The following is a 24,033-nucleotide window of genomic DNA, read 5'->3' as shown; positions in this document are numbered from 1 at the left end:
AAGCATCACTCCAGACAAAACTAGTGGAGGTGATGGAATTCCAGTTGAGCTATTTCACATCCACAGAGATGATGCTGTGAAAGTGCTGCACTCAATATGCCAGCAAATTTGGAAAACTCGGTAGTGGCCACAGGGCTGGAAAAGGTCAGTTTTCATTCCAATCCCAAACAAAGGCAATGCCAAAGAATCTTCAAACTACCCCACAATTGCACTCATTTCACATGCTAGCAAAATAATGCTCAAAATTCTCCAAGCCAGGCTTCAACAGTACATCAACTGAGAATTTCCAAATGTTCAAGCTGGATTCAGAAAGACAGAGGAACCAGAAATCAAACTGCCAACATTCACTGGGTCACAGAAAAAGCAAGAGAATTCCAGAAAAACATCCACTTTTGCTTCACTGACTATGCTAAAGCCTTTGACTGTGTGGATCACAACAAACTGTGGAAAATTCAAGAGATGGGAATACCAGACCACCTTACCTGCCTCCTGTGAAACCTGTATGCAGGTCAGGAATCAACAGATAGAACTGGACATAGAACAATGGACTGATTCCAAATTGGGAAAGGATAACATCAAGGCTGTATATTGAAACCCTGCTTATTTAACTTATATGCTGAGTACATGATGTGAAATGCTGGGCTGGACAAGCTAGAATCAAGACTGCCAAGAAAAATATCAATAACCTCAGATATACCGATGACACCATCCTTATGACAGAAAGCGAAGAAGAATTAAAGAGCCTCTTGACAAAGGTGCCTTTTCATACTGTTCATGGGGTTCTCAAGGCAAGAATACTAAAGTGATTTGCCACTCCCTTCTCCCATCACTTCATGGCAAATAGATGGGGAAACAGTGACAGACTTTATTTTTCGGGGCTCCAAAATCACTGCAGCCATGAAATTAAAAGACACTTACTCCTTGGAAGAAAAGTTATGACCAAACTAGACAGCTTATTAAAAAGCAGAGATACTACTTTGCCAACAAAGGTCTGTCTAGTCAAAGCTATGGTTTTTCCAGTGGTCACATATGGATGTGAGAGTAGGACCATAAAGAAGGCTGAGTACTGAAGAATTGATGCTTTTGAACTGTGGTGTTGGAGAAGCCTCTTGAGAGTTCCTCAGACTGCAAGGAGATCAAACCAGTCAATACTAAAGGAAATCAGTCCTGAATATTAATTGGAAGGACTGATGCTGAAACTGAAGCTCCAATACTTTGGCCACCTGATGTGAACAACTGACTCACTGGAAAAGACCCTGATGCTGGGAACAACTGAAGGCAGGAGAAGGGTATGACAGAGGATGAGATGGTTGGATGGCATCGCTGACTCGATTGACATGAGTTTGAGCAAGCTCTGGGAGTTGGTGATGGACAGGAAAGCCTGGCGTGCTACATAGAGTCCATGGGGTCTGCAAAGAGTCGGACAAAACTGAGCAACTGAACAACACATATAAGTGTGAACTCTAGAGATTTTCTTGCAATCCTTTACATTTAATGAAACACATCTCAATGCCTGAAATTTTTTAAAAACTGAAATGTATAATGCTGACATTACTTTGTTGGTGGCAGAATTACATATACTCTTCAAAAATGATCGACTCTGCTGCTGTTGCTCAGTTGATGGTTATTTATAAATATTTATTAATGTTATTTATAAATAGTTATAATATTTATCAGCATCCTCAAAAACATCCTTTTATTCCTAGGCTCCTGGTTTAATCCTTCAAACAAGCAGCTTACTGTCAAGCACTAGATGATAGAAAATGTCTTCCATCTTTTGTCAATTTTTGATTTAGAAAATAGGTGTCTATGAGTTTCACATGATTCATCTTGGAAGCATAAAGGTATCTTTTATTGTCAAAATTTTTAATGTTAGAAATTTGTAAATGTGTATGTGTGGGCACATACAGGTATGTAAAAAAGTCCAGAAGGGTATATACCAAAATGTTAATCGTGGTCCTCTAAGGGTTAGGGTTCAGCTAAAATCTACTTGCATATTCTTTACACCTGTCTGTATTTTCCACTTTTTCTATAACAAACATGCTACTTATAATGCCAAAACCAGAAGTGCTTTATGATCAGTCACAGCCACCTTATAAATAATAAATAATAAAAACAAGAGGGCAACATCAAGTGTAGGGAAAACTGTTTTGTTCGGGTGAGTATAAAACGGACTGCCAACATATTCTCAAACATTTCAACTCTACCATTTGAAAAGCATTGAGGGTTCCAAGTTTAAAAGCAGCGTTCTGCATCTTGGTTCCTGGGTTTCCACACCAAAAAAAAAAACAAAAAAACAAAAACGACGAGAACAAACTCATGGTTGCCAATACACAATGCTCTATATAAAACGGGTAACCAGCAAAGACCTACCGTACAGTACATGGAACCCAGCTCATTGTTCTGCGGCAACCTGAACGGGAGTTTGGGGAGAATGGATACATGTATATGTTTGGCTGAGTCCCTTCACTGTTCACCTGAAACTAACACATTGTTAATTGGCTATTTGTCATTGTTGTTCAGTCTCTAACTCGTGTCTGACTCTTTGTGATCCCATGGACTCCATGGACTGCAGCACACCAGGCTTCTTTGTCCTTCATTATCTCCCAGTTTGCTCAAACTCATGTCCATTGAGTGGGTGTACTGGCTATACCTGAATACAAAATAGTTTTAAAAAGTGAAAAAAGATGAAAATATAAAACCAATGTACTGTGTTGATTCCTGAACAGGATAGAAGAAAATAGCATTTGGACATCATCAGATCAGATCAGTCGCTCAGTCGTGTCCGACTCTTCGCGACCCTATGAATAGCAGCACACCAGGCCTCCCTGTCCATCACCAACTCCCGGAGCTCACTCAGACCCACGTCCATCGAGTCAGTGATGCCATCCAGCCATCTCATTCTCTGTCGTCCCCTTCTCCTCTTGCCCCCAATCCCTCCCAGCATCAGAGTCTTTTCCAATGAGTCAACTCTTCGCATGAGGTGGCCAAAGTACTGGAGTTTCAGCTTTAGCATCATTCCTTCCAAAGAAATCCCAGGGCTGATGTCCTTCAGAATGGACTGGTTGGATCTCCTTGCAGTCCAAGGGACTCTCAAGAGTCTTTTCCACCACAGTTCAAAAGCATTAATTCTTCGGTGCTCAGCCTTCTTCACAGTCCAACTCTCACATCCATACACGACCACAGGAAAAACCATAGCCTTGACTAGACGAACCTTTGTTGGCAAAATAATGTCTCTGCTTTTGAATATGCTATCTAGGTTGGTCATAACTTTCAAGGAGTAAGTGTCTTTTAATTTCATGGCTGCAGTCACCATCTGTAGTGATTTTGGAGCCCAGAAAAATAAAGTCTGACACTGTTTCCACTGTTTCCCCATCTATTTCCCATGAAGTGGTGGACAAGATGCCATGATCTTCGTTTTCTGAATGTTGAGCTTTAAGCCAACTTTTTCACTCTCCACTTTCACTTTCATCAAGAGGCTTTTTAGTTCCTCCTCACTTTCTGCCATAAGGGTGGTGTCATCTGCATATCTGAGGTTATTGATCTTTCTCCCGGCAATCTTGATTTCAGTTTGTGTTTCTTCCAGTCCAGCATTTCTCATGATGTACTCTGCATATAAGTTAAATAAACAGGGTGACAATATACAGCCTTGACGATTTGTTCTTAGTTATTTTCCACAACTTAAGAAATGCAGGTGTATAAGACATTCCAGATTTACATGGTCATTTATTTGGGGGTGTAAAGAGGGGATCTTTACTTTTCATTTTATACTTACTGAAAGTAATTTTCAAATGGTCCTGCACTTTCATGCACTGGAGAAGGAAATGGCAACCCACTCCAGTGTTCTTGCCTGGAGAATCCCAGGGATGGGGGAGCCTGGTGGACTGCCGTCTATGGGGTCACACAGAGTCGGACACGACTGAAGCAACTTAGCAGCAGCAGCAGCAGCACAAAAAATAGACTAGTATTTACTTCATGTGAATACAGCATATTGACTCTAAAATCCAGAGGGAAATCTTAAGTTCTAGTTATGGAATAATAATTCTAATTCTCCAGAAGTATGAAATTTCTTAATGAAAAAGTACTTTGGTATCAGTGTACCGTGATTCCAATTCTTTGGTATCAATATGGATCAGATCAGATCAGATCAGATCAGTCGCTCAGTCATGTCCGACTCTTTGCGACCGCATGAATCACAGCACTCCAGGCCTCCCTGTCCATCACCAACTCCCGGAGTTCACTCAGACTCACGTCCATCGAGTCAGTGATGCCATCCAGCCATCTCATCCTGTCGCCCCCTTCTCCTCCTGCCCCTAATCCCTCCCAGCATCAGAGTCTTTTCCAATGAGTCAACTCTTCGCATGAGGTGGCCAAAGCAAGCTACAAAGTACAGGTTACTAGTAAATGAAACGCAATGCCATACAAGTTGTAGTATAAAAACAAATCACCAGAGAAATGGAAATCAAACCCACTGTATACCACCTCACATTCATTGAACGGCTACTATCAAGAAAAACACAAAATAACAAATGTTAGGGAGGATGTGGAGAAATTAGAACCCTTGTGCACTGTTAGTGGGAATGGAAAATGGTGCAACCACTGAGAAAAACAACACGGCAATTCCTCAACAAACTAAACACAGAATTCGTGTCTGATCCAGAAATTCCACTTCTGGGTATAGATCCCGAAGAAGTGAAAACAGCAACTCAAAACAGATTGTTCATAGTTGCATTACTCTCAATAACAAATACCAGTAATGCAGGTGTCCACTGACAGATGAATGGACAAGCAAAAGACACAATGAACTATTACTCAGCATTAAAAAGGGAAGAAACTTTGACACATTTTATAACATGGACAGACTTTGAGATCATTGTGCTCAAATAAGCCAGTCACACACAAAATAATATTGTATGATTCGACTTATATGAGGTACCTAGAACAGCCAAATTCAAAGAGAGTAGAATGGTGATCGCCAGGACTGGGGTGGGGGAAGGGGGAAAGGAATAGGGAGTTAGTGTTAATGGCTACAGAGTCCCAGTTTTGCCAAATGTGAAAACGTAAAAATGGATTATGGTGATGGTTACACAATTTGAATGTACTAAATACCACTGAATTGAACACCTAAACATGGTTAAGATGGGAAATTTCATATGATTTTACAATAAAAGTTTGGAAGAAAAATATAAATAATGGTACTGTGTCAATAAACACTAAGCAATTTGAAATGTAAGCAACTAAATGGGATGTAGTATGCCGAATTGGCTCCTGGAACAGAGAAAAAGGTCAATGATGGAAAAATGGGCAAAACTGCAGCAGTCAGTAGTTTACTTACTAATAGGGTACCGATGTTAATTTCTCAGTTTCGACACATAATGTGGCTACTATGCAAGCCAATGTTAGGGGGTTAAGGGTATACAGGAACTCTCTGTACTATCTTTGCAAGGTTTCTCGAAATCTAACATTATTCCAAAATAAAAGTAACAACTAAAAAGAAGTTAGAATCAACTTCCACATAGAAGATACGAGTGCATATGTGCTCAGTTGTGTCTGACTCTTCACGACTGTATGGACTGTCGCCCTCCAGGCTCCTCTGTCCATGGGACTTCCCGGGCAAGAACACTGGAGTGGGTTGCCACTTCCTCCTGCAGGGGATCTTCCCAACCCAGTGATCAAAACCATGTCTCCTGCCTCTCCTGCATTGGCAGGTGGGTTTTTTACCACTGAGCCAGCTGGGAAGCCCACACAGAAGACAAAGACAATACAAATATATTAGAATTGATAAAGTAGATACCAAAATATGAACACCTATACAAATAGCTACAGGAGATGTGAAATTATTTTTATTGTGTTGTTCACTGTTGCCTAGCTACTGTCTTATCAAACAATTGCAAAAGGGCAGGCTATTGAATTTTTTATTGTGGTAATATTTCCTTCATGATACAGGGTGCATTTTTTCACTTAGATCTTGGCATGGATAGTGTGATCTTCCTTCTGCCAATTCATGATTTTATATCTTTGATAATTTGTTACTTGGTGAGCATCCTGGTTGTTTCAAGTCAATGACAAGCCCAGTTTTGTGTTCAGCGGATTCCTAAGCAGCACAACTCAACCTGGACAGCCCTGGCTGTCCATTTTACTAGCCCTGGCTCAGTGCACTGGCTTCCAGCTGTAACATAGGTGCATTGGATATAAGCCTATTTGAGGAGTACTTAGGTATCTGCACAAACGTGCTAAGTCACTTTAGCCACTGGAAGCCCATGTGGACGGACGGTACTGTAGCTTTTAGAGAAAAAAGGTCATGAAATGCTTTTATCAGTAATTAAGCAGCAGCAAGCAGTAGGAAACAACTGGTAAAAACATCTTGCTTCATTATGAGTCTGCTTGAATATGCTGCTCTGAGGAGTAGATTTCAAAGTTAATGAAACATATTGGAACAGAACTAAGTGAAAACAAAGCTTTACTCAGAAAGATGACTTGAAACAACTAAGTTTTACTTTATTTCCCAGCCCAACTGCTTTTCTGTTAAAGGTCAATTATGTAAAAACTGATGTGACATAAGAGAAGGGTAGAAAATACACTGTCTCTCTTAACAGCTCTGCACAAGGGAGAAATGACCAAGGCTATTATGTCTTCTTCCCTTCCACTCTCTGACATCAGTGGTCTAAACACTCCAGAGGCTTACAGCTGCAGGTGCAAAGAGCTTTGCCTCACAGGTGCAGCTTACATTTCCTTTCTCTGTGACCTTTAAGGTCAACTGGCTAGCTTGCTTTGACTGCAAATAGAGGTCTTCTTAATTCCTCCAGTACAACCTTAACTTGATATGAAACACTTACACAAGGAATGGTGCAGACAAGAAGGCAGTTTATTGTATCAATACTTTGGGGAGAAAAAAAGAAAAAACATGATTCCATTTAAGGGGAAATAAAGTCATTGACGCTCAGTAAGCAACACTGCCATCTAGTGGAATGATGATATACCACCAAGACTTTCAAGACCAGGCGTGAAATGTGAGCGATTTGTTGGTTTAAATTTTCACCAAAAAACTGCACTTTTGAGAAGCTGATTTTCAGAGAACCTCAGATTTTGAGAAAGTATTTGTCTTTAAAATGCATAAATGTATATGCTTTCTCTGATTTTGGGGGGAAAAGAAGGAGGTTTGTTTCTTTTTTTTTCCAAATAGACTATCAAATTAATTCTCAAAGTTAATGAAACACTTTGCAACAACCTGCCTCTGAGCATCTGTCACTCTTGCGCTCTTGTTCAGCAGTCTAAACAGCAACCCCTGATGATGAAGCTTATAAAGAAGCAAAACTCAACTGTACAAGAACTACATTAAATTTACTCATTTCCTCTATTTTTACAATCTAAGGTGCTAAGTATTTGCACTTCACTTATTTGAATTCCTGGGGGGAAAAAAGCATTTGAAAGCACCAATAACGCTTTTGCAAAAATCACATAACCCAACTCTTATTACGACTACACAATAACAGTGGAAGATACTGGTGTCAGGACGTGGGAATGCTGTTCTTACTGAATAATAAAGTCATTCTTCTCAAGGCTTTAGTTCTCCTTTATGCCCAGGTGCTGCAGTAAATGTGCTGATTTGATGACTTCTATGAGCATATAGATGAGAATAGTTAATGTAACACCTGGCTGACAAAAGCAAGTTGTGAGAATAACATATTGTTAATAGGCATGATCTCAAATTGGCATCTCTATGATTACTGAGATTTTAGATTCTGGGTTAAGTGCTCTGCTCTTTGGAACATCCACAATGGTTATCGATCTTGGTAATGAGCTCGTTGCAACCTTTCTGGATATATGGTTGGAGGCACTCACGGATTCTAGAATGCATGAGTCTGACATGGTTTTCTCAAACCATACTCCTGGCAAACTATAAACTCAGTTAAGGATTTCGAGAAGAGCCAAGTTCTGTGAAAGAGGTATATACAAGGACCGAGTTAAGAAGCTGAATTGAAAGAATATTAGGTGGTGTTCTTGTCAGTAGACAAAACTGAATGTTCCAATTCTGAGAACCTGAGATTGTCCAGAAAAGCAAAATTCTGAGTGTAGGACACAAGTTACCACAAAGTCAGAACCCACTGCTCTGAATTTCAAAAAAAACAAACAAACATATATATATGAGTTGGGGAGTGAGGGTAGTCCCTGAAGTACATCTGAATGAGGCTGTTCTTTTGAGAGTTAGTCTGGGTTGCTTGTGTTCACCACAATTTGCAGTAATCACCCCACCCCAAGTCTAAAGCCTTCCTTTACCATATATTCTCATCTACTTCATCTTTCTTTCATATATGCTACTACTTGGGCACACCTGAAGCAAAGCAATTAAAGATGCTTGGGAAGCCTTATAGTAACTCCAACATGATGCCAAAGTCACCTCCAAAAAAAGTTTATTAGCATGATTAAAAACATTTTCTGGAATAATGACAGAATTTCTAAACATGAAAGAGGATCAGTGGCTATACTTTATAACCAATATTTGCAACTGGAAAGACAGCTTTATTGCCCAGTCTTCATTTTATTACAAACAACCCACATTTACTGGTTCCCTGTGAAGTCATGACTATTGCTTTGGGAATGAGTCCCTACTGCAATTAAGTATAAAAAATATTTTCCATAATCGGAGTGTGACCTGCATTACTGAGTAAAGAGTTGATAAAAATCCTCAAAGAGTTGGTTTTTTGTTTTTTTAAAAAACATTTCTTTTACACACTACAAAGCAATAATTAGTAATTTGGCTTTTAAAATTCCTACATGATATTTAGAATGGCAGTCCCCAAAGGTCCTCCCTTCACATAACTGAACTTGCAGATCCTCTTCCGGAGTGTACATTCTTGGGCTGGACTCTGAAGACCTCAACCTCCACTTGTTTATACGGGTTTGAGAACAAAGACAGCATCATCCAGAACGTAGTAGTCATTATACATGTCACCTTCACACAGGTATGGCAGTCTGGTGAAAGCTTCGATAACAAAACCAGCTTTTCTGAAAACTTCAGGCAGACTATTCACTTGTTCTTCCCAATTCTGTCCCTTGATTTCCAAAATTTCCGATGGTTTATCCCACTTGCCACCTACTAAAACAAAAACATGAAGTTAAATTCTTGAACAAACAGATTACTCAAAAGAGAGAAGAGGGGAAGAACAATATCTGCTAAGGACTTGGTGTGTGCCAAGCACTGGGTGCTTTGATGAATGATTTCCCGGGTGACCCAGCGGTAGGACAAAGAGGAAGTAGAGACAGGAAGACTGAAGAACGTGCCCCAGCTTGCAAGGTTAATGAACACTGGGACAGAAGTGTAATCCCTCATTAAACCAGACCCAAAGCCCACACTACTACTTGCTCTGACAGTTTCTTGATATCACCCTCCCTTAGACTGACTGGTGTGTAATGGTTAATAGGTTTGGAAAACTGCTTATTAAATATTGAGGCAGGGTGTAACAAAGTTTGAAAGAGTGCTTTGGATAAACGTAAGAAAACGCCACTAGTGTAGTAAAATCATGCCACATATTAACTAGAGGGGTTTATCAGGCTGAAAGTAAAAATAGGTTAACGGAGGGTTTTAATTTCTAAAAAGAGATCATTTGGTGTGCTTTTCAAGGGAGGTCAATCCACTCTCTAACTTTGCAGAAGAATTTCACACAAGTTAACCTCCAGAACCAGAGAGAGGATAACATACTAGAATGGATCAATCAACCTAGCATTTCTTGGAACAGTGACTCAAGTCTGTGTTAACATTAGTCATTTCCAAACCCATGAGCGTCAGATGCCCAGGTACTAGGGGGCTAGAAAAAGTCTTCAGTTCACATACATACCAAGCACTGACTACAGACACACACACACAAACACACACAGTGGTATATATAAAATCTGGGGGGTGCTTTCAGACGCAACTATGATGTAAAAAAAAAAATACACAGTAATGCTAAAAGTATTACTAAATACAGATTGAGAATAACTTTCTGTAAATGACAAAATATATAATCAACAGGTGCCAAGCATACACACAGTACAGTGGAGAGGGTTTCATTCTTTCCGGCAGCGAGCACCCCTCTTCCCCGTGGAAGGCAAAGCCTGGGGAAGCAGCTTCCCCCTCCTCTTTCTCGCAGCTCAGGCACTGGTTCATGACCTCAGGTCAGAAACACTCCCCTGAGACCTGGAATGAGGAGCAAGTGGCCCAGAGGTGGGGACGTGAGGCTCCTTCTCTGGGAAGGCGGAGCAGTGGTGTGAGTCCAGGCAGCTCGGGCAGCACGGAGCAGTACCACTGACAGGCTGTGGGCCACGCCAAGGCAGCAGTGCTTGCCGGTTGGCAGTGCTCTTCAGATCAGCTTTACAGCAGACTTCAGGGCATGTGTCTTGCATGTAGACCACAACACATGATTCTCCAGTCCTCCCAGGGACTCACTGTGCTACCCTCAAATCCTTTCAATAAACTCCCTTTTGCTTATTAAGTCAGCCCAAGTCACTTTCTGCTGTTTACAAATAACCTGACTGATGAAGCCCCCGAGGGACTAGGATGGGGTTCTGGATGACAAAGATTCCACACATTTATTTCACAATAAAAGCGGTCACACAAAACTGGGCACAAGGGCTTCCCAGGTGACTTAGTGGTAAAGAATCTGCCAATGCAGGAGATGCAGATTCGAACCCTGGGTTGGGAAGATCCCCCAGAGAAGGAAATGGTAACCCACTCCTGTATTCTTGCCTGGGAAATTCCAGGGACAGAGGCGCCTGGCAGGTTATAGTCCATGGGGTCGCAAAGAGTTGGACATGACTTAGTGACTAAACAAAACTGGGGTACAATTAGTTAATGGCACCCAACTTATTTATTCATTGTTCACTGATTTTTCTCTTGTCTCTACATGAAGATGGACGTCCCAGGTGGCGCTAGTGGTAAAGAACCCATCTGCCAATGCAGAAAATGGAAGACATGTGAGTTCAGTCCCTGGGTTGGGAAGATCCCCTGGAGGAGGGCGTGACAACCCACTCCAGTACTCTTGCCTGGAGAATCCCATGGGCAGAGGAGCCTGGTGGGCTACAGTGCACAGGGTCGCAGAGAGTCGGACACGACTGAAGTGACTTAGCACACTACATGAAGATATTTCCTCCTGCTTCTCCTTGATTTCCAGCAGTTATCAGCCCAGCACCAAGAACAAATTAGATGCCCAAGAGCAGAGACTGAACTGCTCTAGAAAATTTAAGTATGAGTTATCTGTCAAACAATACTTTCTAGGAATATGCACCAAGGTAAATCAAAATCTCACCCAAAACATCTAACATCTTTGAGGATTTGTAAAACCCAAGAAAAATGTGACCATATGAACATTTAGAAATGTGCTCTAGGCTAAAATCTCAACTTTAAATGGTGAAACTGGATTACAAACAATCTTTACACAATTTCAAAAAGTTCCCAATTATGCTTCCTCAATAAGAGTTCCTCTCTTTGTTTCTTCCTTACTTAGAAAAAAAAAAAAAAGCCAAAACTCTCTTCAAATACACTCCCCACACCTCATACATACACACAGAAATGGAGACCGTGAACAGAGGAAAGATCATTCTCGGTCTGGAATTCAATCTGATTCTGTTTTATGTCGGTAAGGTTCTTTTATTTTCCCTCCATTTTATTTAAATCAATTGCTACTTTTCATCTAAAAATTCATTTATATTTTAAGCCCCTACAGATTTTTAAATGTATAACATTATGGAAACTGTCTAAAGTGACAAATTTCCTTTTTTCTCAGAGAAATAGGTAATAAAAAAACAGCTGAGAAAAAAAATTAATATTAACATTGAAAACTTCCTTTGCTATCATGCTGCTTTAGAGAAGAGTACCTCACCAAACAAAGGCTTGAAAATATTCATAAAATCACATTAATCATTAACAATTCAGTTCCCATACAGGCAAACTGACTCTGAATTAAATACTTAAATATTTTTAAAGAACAGTCTTTCAGAAAAAGCCGAATTTCTATAAATTGAAGTACCTGTCATTTTAAAAAACTGCAATGGCTCCTTCCTTGAAAAATAACCATATCACAAATATATGGATACTTTTGCCTGTTTTTTCTCTATGAGAGAGTTTCCTGTATCACAGTTCTAATAATTTCATCATTGTTCTAAAAAATCTCATAATCTCAGATTTGCTCACAAAGTTTGGGTCATAGGCCAGGAAAGGGAACAAAAGCTCTTATTTTTTTCTCATCTGTAAAGAAATATTTTAAAATGTTAACAGTGATTTGGTGGGGGCAGAGCGGTGAAAGGACTATGGGTGATGTTTTTGCTTCTACTTTCAGTAATAAGTCTATTTATTTCCTAATAAGTGTATATATATTACTTTTATAGAGTAGTCTAATTAGTATTATTTTTCAAAAGAATTATCTTTCAAAGACATATACTGAAAGATGTGCAGACAAATTATCTGGAATTTGCCCTAAAATAACACGAGATAAAGGCACAAGTAGGGAGAAGAGCTGAAACGAGACTGGGCTGAAGTCAGATGATGGCGGAGAAGTTACTGTGCTGGTCAACTACTGCGTATGTTCGAAATTTTCCATAAAGGCGTTTTTTAGAAAGTTCGGAAATTACTTTTCTATGTATTTTGTAGCTTGGTTTTCAAAAACAGTAATCTTTTTTTATTCCCTCCACTAAGAAGATAAACTTTCAACCTTTCCAGAGGGTACTGTGTTTAAAAGAACCCCTACAGGATATGAGAGCTCTTAAAGTGCAGCTCTTCAGAGTGGGCTGCAGGCTGACACAGTATCCAAACTTCCCTTTTGCACTAAGCTGCCGCCTCATTCATGGCGCGGGGCTGCGGGGGGAGCAGCCGTCTCCTCACAGCCTGGGCTCTCACAGGAAACCACTGGACCCGGTTTTCTCCCTTCTGAGGTGGTCACGAGCAGAGATATGAAACTTCTAAGTTGCAAGTATTTATTTTACCCTGGAACACTAGTTCTCCAAGAAAAATGTTAAAAGGTAGCTTCCCTTTTAAAAACTACCTCATGGAGGAGTTGACACTGGGACCTTGCTGATTAACCTCACGACTCTGGCAGGCCCACTTCAAGTTCCCACACTTTAACGATTACTATACCTTATAAAGCCGTTTCCACCAGCCTTAGGAGAGAGGCTAAGCCCCTTGGCTGAAGACGCAGGAAGCCTGGTCTTCTCCAGTGACTTGACTTTACCCGCTCATCTGGTTTACCTTTACCAGGTTGCTAAAAAGCTCCCAGCTCATCTCCAATTGCACAAATAACAAAAATTACAACATGGTGAGAAGAGATCTGGGTCACAAATACCATGATTCTAGTTTTAATTCTTCTGCTCTGGGTCAGGACCTATAAGAAAAATGTTAAGTGACAAAAAGCCCATATGAAACTTGTATCAGACAACTTGGATTATTTTTTAATTTTGTGTACAACAGCAAAGGGAAAAGTCAGACAAATAAGACCATGTAGAAACATGTAACCACACAAAGTCAGAGTGAAAACATGCACAAATTCCACTTTGCCTCAACCAACAGTATTTCACATACAGCCTCCCTTGCCCCCAAAATGGCTGAGGGCAGGTCTTCCCAGTAATAAATAACTGAGCAGCTTTCCAGCTTCACGAACCTGGGATTAGATAGAAGGCCACATAGGGACCCACCCCCATGACAGGGAAGCAGCATGATGTGGCGGCGGGGAGAGCACTGGATGGGGCGTCTAGTCTCGGCCCTGCTGACATGACGCTGTGAAGTGAAAATCGCTTGGTCATGTCCGACTCTTTGCGACCCCATGGACTATACAGTCCATGGAATTCTCCAGGCCAGAATACTGGAGTCGGTAGCCTTTCCCTTCTCCAGGGGACCTTCCCAACCCAGGGATCATACCCAGGTCTCCTGCATTGCGGGTGGATTCTCTACCAGCTGAGCCACCAGGGAAGCGCAAGAATTCTGGAGTGGGTAGCCTATCCCTTCTTCAGTGGATTTTCCCGACCCAGGAATTGAACCGGGGTCTCTTGCATTGCAGGTGGATTCTTTATCAGCTGAGCTCTCTCTCTTTAGAGCTCTATTTAGAGCTATATCTAAAATGGGCATATGATCCTGTGGAGACAGGAGTGGCCATGGCAGCAGAAATAGCTCCTTTCATTAAATACTTACTTAGACCCAGGTAAGTAAATACTCCTTGTGCACTGATGGCCTCCATGAAACTTCCTGCTAACCTCATGATACTCAACACTATCCCCCTTTTGCTAATGAGGAAACAGACCAGAGAGCTAGGAACTAGCAAGAGCTAGGATCCAAACTCAAATGTCTACTCCTAATCACAATACTGCTCAAGTAAATTAAAGCTACAAGAGGCTACAAAGCAGCACACACGAGCCAGGAAAGAAACTAACCTGCTGGGCAGTGGCATGGCCAGCTCATCAGGCCTCTGCTCAACAACGAAAGGCTGGCTGAGCCAGGGCTGCAATTTCCCAGATGTACATACAGCCTTTTACAATGTTTCCCTTTGGGACAACTAGACTCCCTGAAGAACAACTGTAAACTGTCATGAATTCCTAGCAATCACAACCTTAAAAGGCAGGAAAAAAAAATCCCTGCTGCTCATGTGCTTTGATACCTATTGCTACACTGAATGCAATACTCCTATGAGTCCAGGGGTTCAGATAAGGAAACAAGCTCCTAGAGAGCAATTGATTTGCACAGGGAGATCAACGGACAGCTCCTAAGTACACCACGAGTGTACATGTGGACCCCGACCTTCTAACTCAGATCTGCTGTCACCTCCAGCAAAGGAGATCCCCACCCCACCCCCAGGGCTGCCCTTTAAGTACCAGACATCACTGTGCTCCAGCAGCCTGAGGTCAGGAAACTCAGAGGGTCAAGAAAAGTAAGGAACACCAGCGTCTACCTTTTTTTTAAGTCTTAATTTTTTGGATTGAAGTAGCTACCATCTATGGGGTCACAAAGAGTTGGACATGACTGAAGCGACTTATCAGCAGCAGCAGCAAAGTTAATGTACAAGTTAAAAAAAAGTTAAGGGTGTACCGTAACTTTATAATAGTGATTCACAATTTTAAAGGTTATACTCCATTTATAGTTATCATAAAATATTGGCACCAGTGTCTACTTTTAGAGTCTTGTCTGTGCTGAGAGTGAGGTAAAAACAAGAAAGCCATGGTTTTCAGTGGATTCTTCAAAAATGTCGATAAAACAGGAGCACAGGACAAAGGGAGGTGAGACGCCCACTGATCAAGCTCCTCTGCTTCCTCCTACAGGGGTCGCGGATGACTGCACCGTCTCAGTGTCTCAACCACCTGAACTTCAAGTGGACTACATGCAAAAGGTCGTAACCTTGCCCTGCTCCTTCTCCACAGTGGGGTGCCCTGCAGAGCAACCAAAATGCCTGTGGTTTCGCTACGGGACTCATGAGTCTAAGAACCTGTGCTTGAATGGATGCAGAAGTAAGACAGACAAATACACACTTGAGAATCCGGCACAAAACCAGGTTTCCCTCACTGTGAACAGGCTGACTTTCAATGACAGTGCAATCTACGTCTGTGGAATAGCCTTTCCCAACTCAAAGCAACCGAGAGCTAAGCAAACGGGAAGAGGGACTGTGCTTGTGGTAAGAGGTCAGTCAAAGCTTTATTCCCGTACAGTGTGTTCTGCTTGGTCCCTTAAATGCATCACTTACTTCTATGCAGAGATTAGGAGATACATCTGATAACTTAATAGCTCAGCCAGTGAACAGTGTGACCCTCACACTAGCCAACATGCAGTTTGGACTGATGAACTACTCCAATCCCATCTCTCGGCCTCCGCGGACACAGTCAGGGTTATGGCAGGTGCTATCCTCTCTATGTCCAGACTTCACTGGCAAAGGCTGACCAGCTACGTCCTCCTTTCTCCATGTTACACACATTGAAATACGACGTTTAACGGAGAGCCCTGTTAGGATCTCGCCTGGTATTGCACCATCTAGAACAAAACACTGAAGAAGCAGAAGCAATCAATAAATTGAACCCATTAAAAAAATATGCATTATGAAGAATAAACACAAATTTTAGGTAAAGCCACTGGGGGACCCCTGACCTTACCCCCTTGTGCATAGATAATGAACAGAAAAAGGGTCGGTGTGGTTTCCTTAGATTTACTAAAATCCATGACAATCTCCTCATGCAGGTGAGGACACTGAGCCTAGCTAAGACCTATAAATTATGAAATTGTGAGGAAAAGCTTCACATGATTCTGGAGAAAGGAAGAGAAGAACAGTAACTCCATGCTTTTCTCAGACCTCTCCCCTTTAAAGAAACTAGTACGATGAGCTCTGAGATCATTAAAACATAAACTCAAATTGATCAGGCTTTTGGTTTTAACACAGGACTTCGAGGAGCCCAGATTGTCCTATATTACAATTCTTACTTTGGTGTTCTAATGAACTTTTGCTATTTCACCATCATTTAATGTTAGTTTATGCTCACTTGTAGGGGTAAATTATAAATGAGTTAATGCACATAAAGCACTTTTAATGGTGCCTGGTTTATATCAAATAATTAATGTCAGCTAAGGAAATCAACTCTGAATATTCATTGGAAGGAGTGATGCAGAAGCTCCAATACTTTGGCCACCTGATGTGAAGAGCCGACTCTCTGGAAATGACCCTGATGCTGGGAAAGATTGAAGGCAGGAGGAGAAGGGGGCAACAGAGGATGAGATGGGTGGATGGCATCCCGGACTCAATGGACTTGAGTTTGAGCAAACTCCGGGAGATGGTGAAGGACAGGGAAGCCAGGTGCACTGCAGTCTATGGGACCTGAAAGGGTCGGACACGACTAAACAACACATATTAACACAAACACACAACAGCCGTGGCAATTTGTATCTCTCACTGCATGCATGTGTCTTCTATAAAAAACAACAGCCAGAAGAAAAATGGTTTGTAAAGAAGGAGGTCTCAAAACTGCAAGTTCATGTGATGAAACACCCTTCTTAAGAGTAGGAATGAAAATACGATTAAGACAGAAACAGCAATTTCCTACCTTTTTAACAGAGCCTCTAATTTCACACTTGAAACTTTTTTAAGTTTTACAGATATGGTTGATTTGTTAAGTTTCACAAGAAAAATGTATGTTGTATAAACTGAGTTCACAGGATAAGCATCTACGGGCTTATTTAGTTGAAAAGCACAAGTTATTCAGATAACAATTACAAATTTAATTGGATTCTGTACTTCAAATAATTGCGTACTTGAAGATGTGGTGTGTTACTTCATCACTACCTAGAGAACAGGACACTTACTGCAGCGAGGGAGAAATTCAGAACGTACAAATGGATTCAATAATTCTACTTCCAGCTTTATTAGAAAGAAGAGACACACAACACCACTGAACATACAAGCGTTCAGTGAGCACCATAATCTTAGTGTATGGCCTGCTTACCTATGTGTACAGTTCAAGGTCATAAACATATGTGGGAAAGAATTTTAACTCCATAGACTCTTGGTGACCCTTGTATCTACTAAAAGAAACTTAAAACGCCCTTGAACAACCTGTCTTGAAATGTTTATCTCACTTTAAGCAACAATTTACATAAAAAGTGATTCTTAGCATATGACAAATAATTGAATTTATTAAAATTTTAAGTTTTAAAAATGAGTAACATTTTGGGCATAATACACTTAAAGAACTAATGAACTGGCTTTAACTATCATATACTTGTTGTTGCTGCTGCTGCTAGGTCGCTTCAGTCATGTCCGACTCTGTGTGACCCCATAGACGGCAGCCCACCAGGCTCCCCCGTCCCTGGGATTCTCCAGGCAAGAACACTGGAGTGGGTTGCCATTTCCTTCTCCAATGCATGAAAGTGAAAAGTGAAAATGAAGTCGCTCAGTCGTGTCCGACTCTTAGTGACCCCATGGACTGCAGCCTACCAGGTTCCTCCGCCCATGGGATTTTCCAGGCAAGAGTACTGGAGTGGGGTGCCATTGCCTTCTCTGATCATATACTTGAGCGCCTTCTAAATCAAGAGCCCCTGAATAAATTTTTATATGAATAGCCAAATAGCATAAGCTCATGTGTCCCCCTTAACATTTAGTTTCAATTACACTTTATACATATATTTGCAATAATATGTTTCAATAGTGACTGTCTCTTTCTCTGTCTGTAATTAACAAAGAGATGAAGGTTCTCAGCAAGGAACTGCAGTCCGCCCTGATAGCCGTCTTAGTCCTGTTCTCTATCTACATCACCAGTGTGCTCGTGATCCTCATCGTCCTCACCAAAGTAAGTCAAACATCTTGCATTAGATGTCCCTATGGCCTTGAAAATTATCCTAAGGAAATAATTTCCATCTTTCCACATGTTGGGAGCCTCAAAAATAGCTCACCTAATTAACATATCCCTTTGCATCTGCAGGAAATACCTACTGCAGAAGAGGTCTGCAGAAAAAAGCAAAAAGTTTTCATCACTGAAAATTATTAACCAGAGTACACAATTTATATGGTTTTCTTTCCATAAATGGGATTAAGAGATCCTTCTTTATAACCATCAGACACACGCTACTTTTCCACTGGTGGGGAAGGTATGAAAGGCCTAAGAACAATCTTTAAGAGTGAAAAAGGTTAACGAAAGAGACTGGAGGGACTTCCCCGGTGGTACAGTGGCTAGGACTCCATGTTCCCAATGCAGGGTGCCCAGATTCAATCCCTGATCAGGGAACTAAATCCCACACGATACTTCTAAAAGTCCTGCATGATGCAATTAAGACCCGGAACAGCTAAATAAATATTTAAAAAAGAGAGAGAGAGATTAGACACTGCCTTAAAATATCTTTAAGAGGCCCAAAGTTTTTGAGAAAGACTATACTTCTCATTGTTCACATGCTATAAGAGGGGATATGTATGCGTTATATTAAGATTACCATAAATCCTATTATCAATATCAGCTTGAGCTATTAATAAAAACACCTCAGAAGTGACATGAAAATTACTCTTACTGCATATTACTTAAATATTAAGTTCGTTTAACCTTATTATGGTATGAGATACCTGCCATGATTGTTCTGAGTACACAACATGTCTTGTAAGACTTTCCTTTTCTTCCTGACAGGCAAAATCTAACACTCAAAGAAAGAAAGAAACAGAAGAATCACAAAAGGTACACACCAATGCTGGTAAAACATCTTCAGAATTGTGGTTATTAACTATTTTACATTGAAAATAATTTAAGAAACAGAACATCATCACAGAACAACTTTCGTACTGTTTCCTATTGTTGATAAAAATTATATTCTCAAGTGGTAGAATATATGGCAAATTGACAGGTCTCAATCATAAATTCTACTTAATATACTCAAAATACAAGAGTTAACTGTAGGTACAGATGTGTTGGGTGGGGTAGTTTCTAAGACTGGTGGCCAATAAAGAAAGAAAAGGCTCAGATAACGTGCAATAATCATTGCTTTTCATCATAAGACAACATTTTTTTTTCTTATTTGTATTTATAGAAAAAGAGTGCTCGGCGTATTTTTCAGGAAATTGCTCAAGAGCTATATAGCAAGAGACAACAAACAAGCCAACAAACTGTAAGTGTAAAATATCAAAAAGATGTAAGGCGAAAAAGTATGCTTAACTAAAAAGATATAAAGCATGTTTAACTAAAAAAACTTGGCTGCCAGCAAGCTGTCAATAATCAAGTTTTTCTTTAAAAAGAGTCTGAAAGAGGACTTTCATAAAATGCATTTGTTTTGATAAATACGTAACAAAGGACATCTGATGCAATATCAAATAGACACCAGGTTGGCATCTTAGTGACATGAAATCTTTCTGAAACACACTGGATACAGGTAATGTTTTCAATACAGACAAGGATGCTTTTGTGGGTTGAAAGCTTCTTTGGACTGTATCTTGCATCAGTAGTAACCATTAAGCAAATGTTGCAAACATCTGTGGATCAAATTATACAGAAAACTTACTTGCTCACATTAGAAAAGACAGATAATAAGAATAAAAGATGAGTATTTCTTCAGCCTTTGATGTTTAGTGATAGGAAGAATGTATATATTGACTATAATACATTCTGATAGTCCTTACACAGTCTTAAAGTCCTATAAAAACAGGTTTTTTCAAACAAGACATTGTTTTACAGCTAGTAGAGCAGACAGTTTCCACGATACCTGATCAGACTTTTCAGATTTAAATTAAAATATATACAAAATAAAGAACTTATACACTAGCAGAGATATTTTCTTAAACAGCAGCCATGAGGGCAAATGAAACAGAATTCTGATACGAGATGTGTTTTTTTTTAAATCTGATTTCTAAAAAGGATTTTCATCCAGGAAATAGTATCATCTAAATAGTCACTTCATCCTTCAATGTATATAGAAGTACATAAAGAAGAGATTTAATTATAAATACCTAAGATGCCACTCTGAATAATTACAAATGCATGTTCACACTCTTCTTTTATTGACACAGGCACCTTTCAGCAGAGAGGCCAAATTAAATGGCTAGAAGACAAGCCTGGAAGTAGGAATTTTAAAGCCCTCAGTCAGGGCTTTGACAATGGCATGTAAACAAGAAAGTTATTCTTTAGTTCCCACATCTTACTCCAAATAAAGGCAAAGTGGAAACTGGACCTTTATGGTTACTGGAGAATGCAAGACGGCACTGTAATTAATATGTCGCTCTTAGTGTGGTGTTATTGGTTACAAAACTTAAAATGTGTCTTGTTATTTTACTGTTGCAGGAAAACGACAACACTTATGAAAACAGAGCAGCGCTTTCTAACTATTAAAGACCATAGAAGTCTTCTGACTTTCAATGAAGTCACTGAAAATCCCACTCCAGACATTATGAAAGTATTAGTAGATATACATCCATCAGGTTTTTTTTAGAAAACAATTTAAGGTAAATGGAAAAGTCAACTAGCTACAAGAAGGATGCCAGAGAATATAAGGAAACTATTACTAATGGAAATTACCAAAATACTAAAACCCAACAAAATGCAACTGAAAAATACTTTCCTAATTTGCTAGGTAGGAGAATTCTAAGTAGTCAAGCATCTTCAAAAACTTCCAATTAAAGCATATGTCCTTCTGTATCTGCTCCATTCGACATAACCACACGATGACTGATACCCTGAAGATGATCTGAAGTCACACCAAGTGCCTCAGTCTTGCCTGGAAGAATTGTCTTTATGGTTTCTAGATGTGGTGGGCCAACTAGACCAAGTTGGCAGGGAAAGAGGAACGGAGAGAGGAAGGAATGTGTCAAAATCTGAGTTAGAGAAAAATTATCTTGAACAGTATTTTGCAGCAAGTATTATTTCCTCTAGTGTTGCAATGGGCCAGTGGCACAGTACACATTTTCCTGCCAGGGTATGCAAAATAACTTACATCCTGCTACCAACAAAAAGTGAGGGCACAATAGAACACAGCAACATTTTAGTTATGATAACATTTTAGTTATTTTAACAAAAAATCCAAAGCAGAAGGTTCAGCCAGAGAAAACCTCAGAATAAATAAGCTACAATGGACTCTAGGTGTCAGTCTTGCGCCAAATAACAGCACCAGGGAAGGCTTTGGCAAAGCACTGGAACTGAGCAAGCCTTTGCCATATATTTTTTTCTCTTTTACTAAGTCATTGTATTACACACACACATACACACAAAAATATACCTATGTACACACACACATTTATACAAGCCTACACTTTATACATAGTTGGGATCATACAGAGTATAGTTTTGTATTACGCATTGCAGTGTGATTTTTAACCAACTAAGGAGGGAAATGCAGGACAAGGGGCAGTGTGTAGCAAGGAGGCTTATGGTACTTACTACCATCTCACTAAGAAAACATGTTAGAGAATCGCTCTCTGAAAGTTACTTCTGTGTAACAAAAAAATCTATTTAAAGTACCTGCAAGTATATATCTGCTATTAAACCTGAATTACAACCTATTATGTTTATTTAAAGTGTTCCTCTTAAACTGGTATAAAATGAGATCCATTCTTATTTTTAAACCCCAGATTAAATTTTCAAATATTTTAAGATCTCTTTAAAAGCATTTTGTACTGATGGCTTAAATCAGGGACCTCTAACCCTTCCATCTGGGTTGGGGGGGCACATAACCTCATTTTGTGTGTAAACGTATGTGAAAACACATGTGAGTAACATATGCTTTGTGTAGTTTATGCATATACATGTATGTGTGTATATGTGTATACACAAAAACAGAAATTAAACAATGGGCATTCAAAGCAATATAAATAAAAATGTTAACATTTCCCTCCTGTACCCCAACATAAACAGTCTTGCATACTCCCTCAACTGTGAGACCACTGGCCTGACTGAAATAAATGAACTTCTAAACCAGATGGCAGAAAAGGTTAAGTGCTACCACCATCCAGGTGAATAGAAGGGATCTGATCATTTCCTTTTGATTTCTGAAAGTCATTACCTTTGGTCCTTTCAGGGATGAAAATATATCATTCTTCATGTAACTAATGAGGAAACAAAATCCCTAAGACAAACTTGTATTTGATTCAGAATACACTTTTCCCAATATAAGCAAGGACTGTGTTTAAGAGACTAATTTTTAAGCTAAATTTTGGAACATATTTTCCCAAGTAGTTATATTCCTTGAGGTCATATATGAGTGCCTGAAATATATATATTATTCATTCTTTTATTCATCCAACTAGCCAACAATACTGACTGACCGCTATACTGTTTACAACCAAAGGCTTCTTTTGCACGCCATCCTTGGGTCTCACTGAACTGGGAACCCCACCTGGGAACCCCACCTTGCTCCCATCTTACTGCTGTTGCGTGTGCATACAGTAAAACACGCCATAGATGCAAACACACGTCAAATGTCACCCACACGAAAACCTCCCTAACTCCTCCAGCAGTTAATGGAACTTTCCTTCTCTAAACTCATGGAACTTCATGTTTCTTTTCAGATTATCCTGCCACTGTCTGTTTACATCTTCTGAACTAGTCTCTAAGTATCTTAAAACTAGAAGCACTTGTCTCATTTCTGTTTACTTCTACTGCTTAGCACTGCCTGGTACGTAAAAGTCTTTTAAATACCCTTACATGAATGCAACTGAACAATGTTTCTACAGAAAAATATTTTTTCAGCCCTTCAACTGAGATACGAAGCACACTTCACTCCTTAGCCATTGACCCTCACGCCTTGTCATAAGGACCACTCATTGAATCCCTAACATTAATTTTCCTGAGCATCCAGAATTTCCACTGAAAAGCTACAGCTTTCTGTTGAAATTTACACTTTCCAAGACAATCAAGACAGAATAAACTGAAAACAGCTTGGAGATGAAAAAGAACAGACATGGTTCTAGTGTCTACACACTCTCCCCTCTAGTCCAGAGCAGTGACACCACATACCAACAGGTGTTAATGAAAGTTTCAGAGTAAGTCATACCTTTCTCTCTACTATATTAGTGCTAAGAGAGTTTGAAAGCCTGGGCTAATAGGCATCTAGTTCAGTGTCTATGGAGTCGAGTCACATAAACTGATGCTTAAGGCACAGAATTTGAGACCAAGCTAAAATGCAAAAATATTGACAAATACTTCAAAGTGAAGGACTGTGAACAAATCTTATCTAAGAAGCCACAAATAAAAATAAAGGAACAGAACAGGATGGAATGAAACAAATCTAACATGTATCAAACACCAATAGAGACAGACATGGTTGGGCACTATCCTATACACTATATTATTTCATCTTCACAACAAACCTCAAGGTAAAATCAGCCCCATTTTTACAGATAAAACACTAAGCTTCATGAGAAGCTCAGGCAATAAGGGCTGACCCATATTTCAAACGGAGAAGGCAATGGCACCCCACTCCAGTACTCTTGCCTGGAAAATCCCATGGATGGAGGAGCCTCAAAGGCTGCAGTCCATGGGGTCGCTAAGAGTAGGACACGACTGAGCGAATTCACTTTCACTTTTCACTTTCAATCACTGAAGGAAATGGCAATCCACTCCAGTGTTCTTGCC

At 40.0% G+C, this 24,033-nt stretch overlaps 2 protein-coding genes across 5 annotated transcripts in view; one reads left to right on the top strand and one right to left on the bottom strand.

The window, feature by feature from the left end:
* Positions 1–6,844: 6,844 nt before the first annotated feature.
* Positions 6,845–24,033, bottom strand: part of METTL9 (methyltransferase like 9) — a 50,184-nt gene continuing 32,995 nt past the window's right edge. For 2 of the 3 annotated variants that reach the window (XM_010837193.1, XM_010837191.1), the window contains exon 5: positions 6,845–9,097. In XM_010837193.1, coding sequence (XP_010835495.1) covers positions 8,892–9,097 — 206 coding nt within the window. In that variant the 3' untranslated portion in view covers positions 6,845–8,891. The remainder of the gene's footprint in view (positions 9,098–24,033) is intronic. The other variant, XM_010837192.1, reaches the window with a different exon arrangement.
* On the top strand, positions 11,069–22,290 carry IGSF6 (immunoglobulin superfamily, member 6). Of its 2 annotated transcripts, none has more exons than XM_010837189.1 (6): positions 11,069–11,615; positions 15,277–15,633; positions 18,176–18,282; positions 19,108–19,155; positions 19,505–19,582; positions 20,749–22,290. In XM_010837189.1, exons 1-6 carry the CDS (start codon positions 11,549–11,551, stop codon positions 20,794–20,796), a joined length of 705 nt encoding a protein of 234 aa, XP_010835491.1. In that variant the 5' UTR covers positions 11,069–11,548; the 3' UTR covers positions 20,797–22,290. The 2 variants fall into 2 exon arrangements, with proteins under 2 accessions (XP_010835491.1, XP_010835492.1); XM_010837190.1 differs by lacking the exon at positions 20,749–22,290 and adding an exon at positions 20,478–20,734.

Source organism: Bison bison, unplaced genomic scaffold (assembly GCF_000754665.1).
Source record: "Bison bison bison isolate TAMUID 2011002044 unplaced genomic scaffold, Bison_UMD1.0 scf7180017864072, whole genome shotgun sequence".
NCBI classification, from domain to species: domain Eukaryota; kingdom Metazoa; phylum Chordata; class Mammalia; order Artiodactyla; family Bovidae; genus Bison; species Bison bison.
This window is presented reverse-complemented; position numbering and strand designations above follow the sequence as displayed.

Excerpts from the sequence above, each read along its gene's own strand:
- IGSF6 (XM_010837189.1), top strand. The coding sequence starts at position 11,549 with ATGGAGACCGTGAACAGAGGAAAGATCATTCTCGGTCTGGAATTCAAT. Across the intron at positions 15,634-18,175 it reads GACTGTGCTTGTGGTAAGAG|AGATGAAGGTTCTCAGCAAG; the intron begins GTCAGTCAAAGC and ends TAATTAACAAAG. Across the intron at positions 18,283-19,107 it reads TCCTCATCGTCCTCACCAAA|GCAAAATCTAACACTCAAAG; the intron begins GTAAGTCAAACA and ends TCTTCCTGACAG.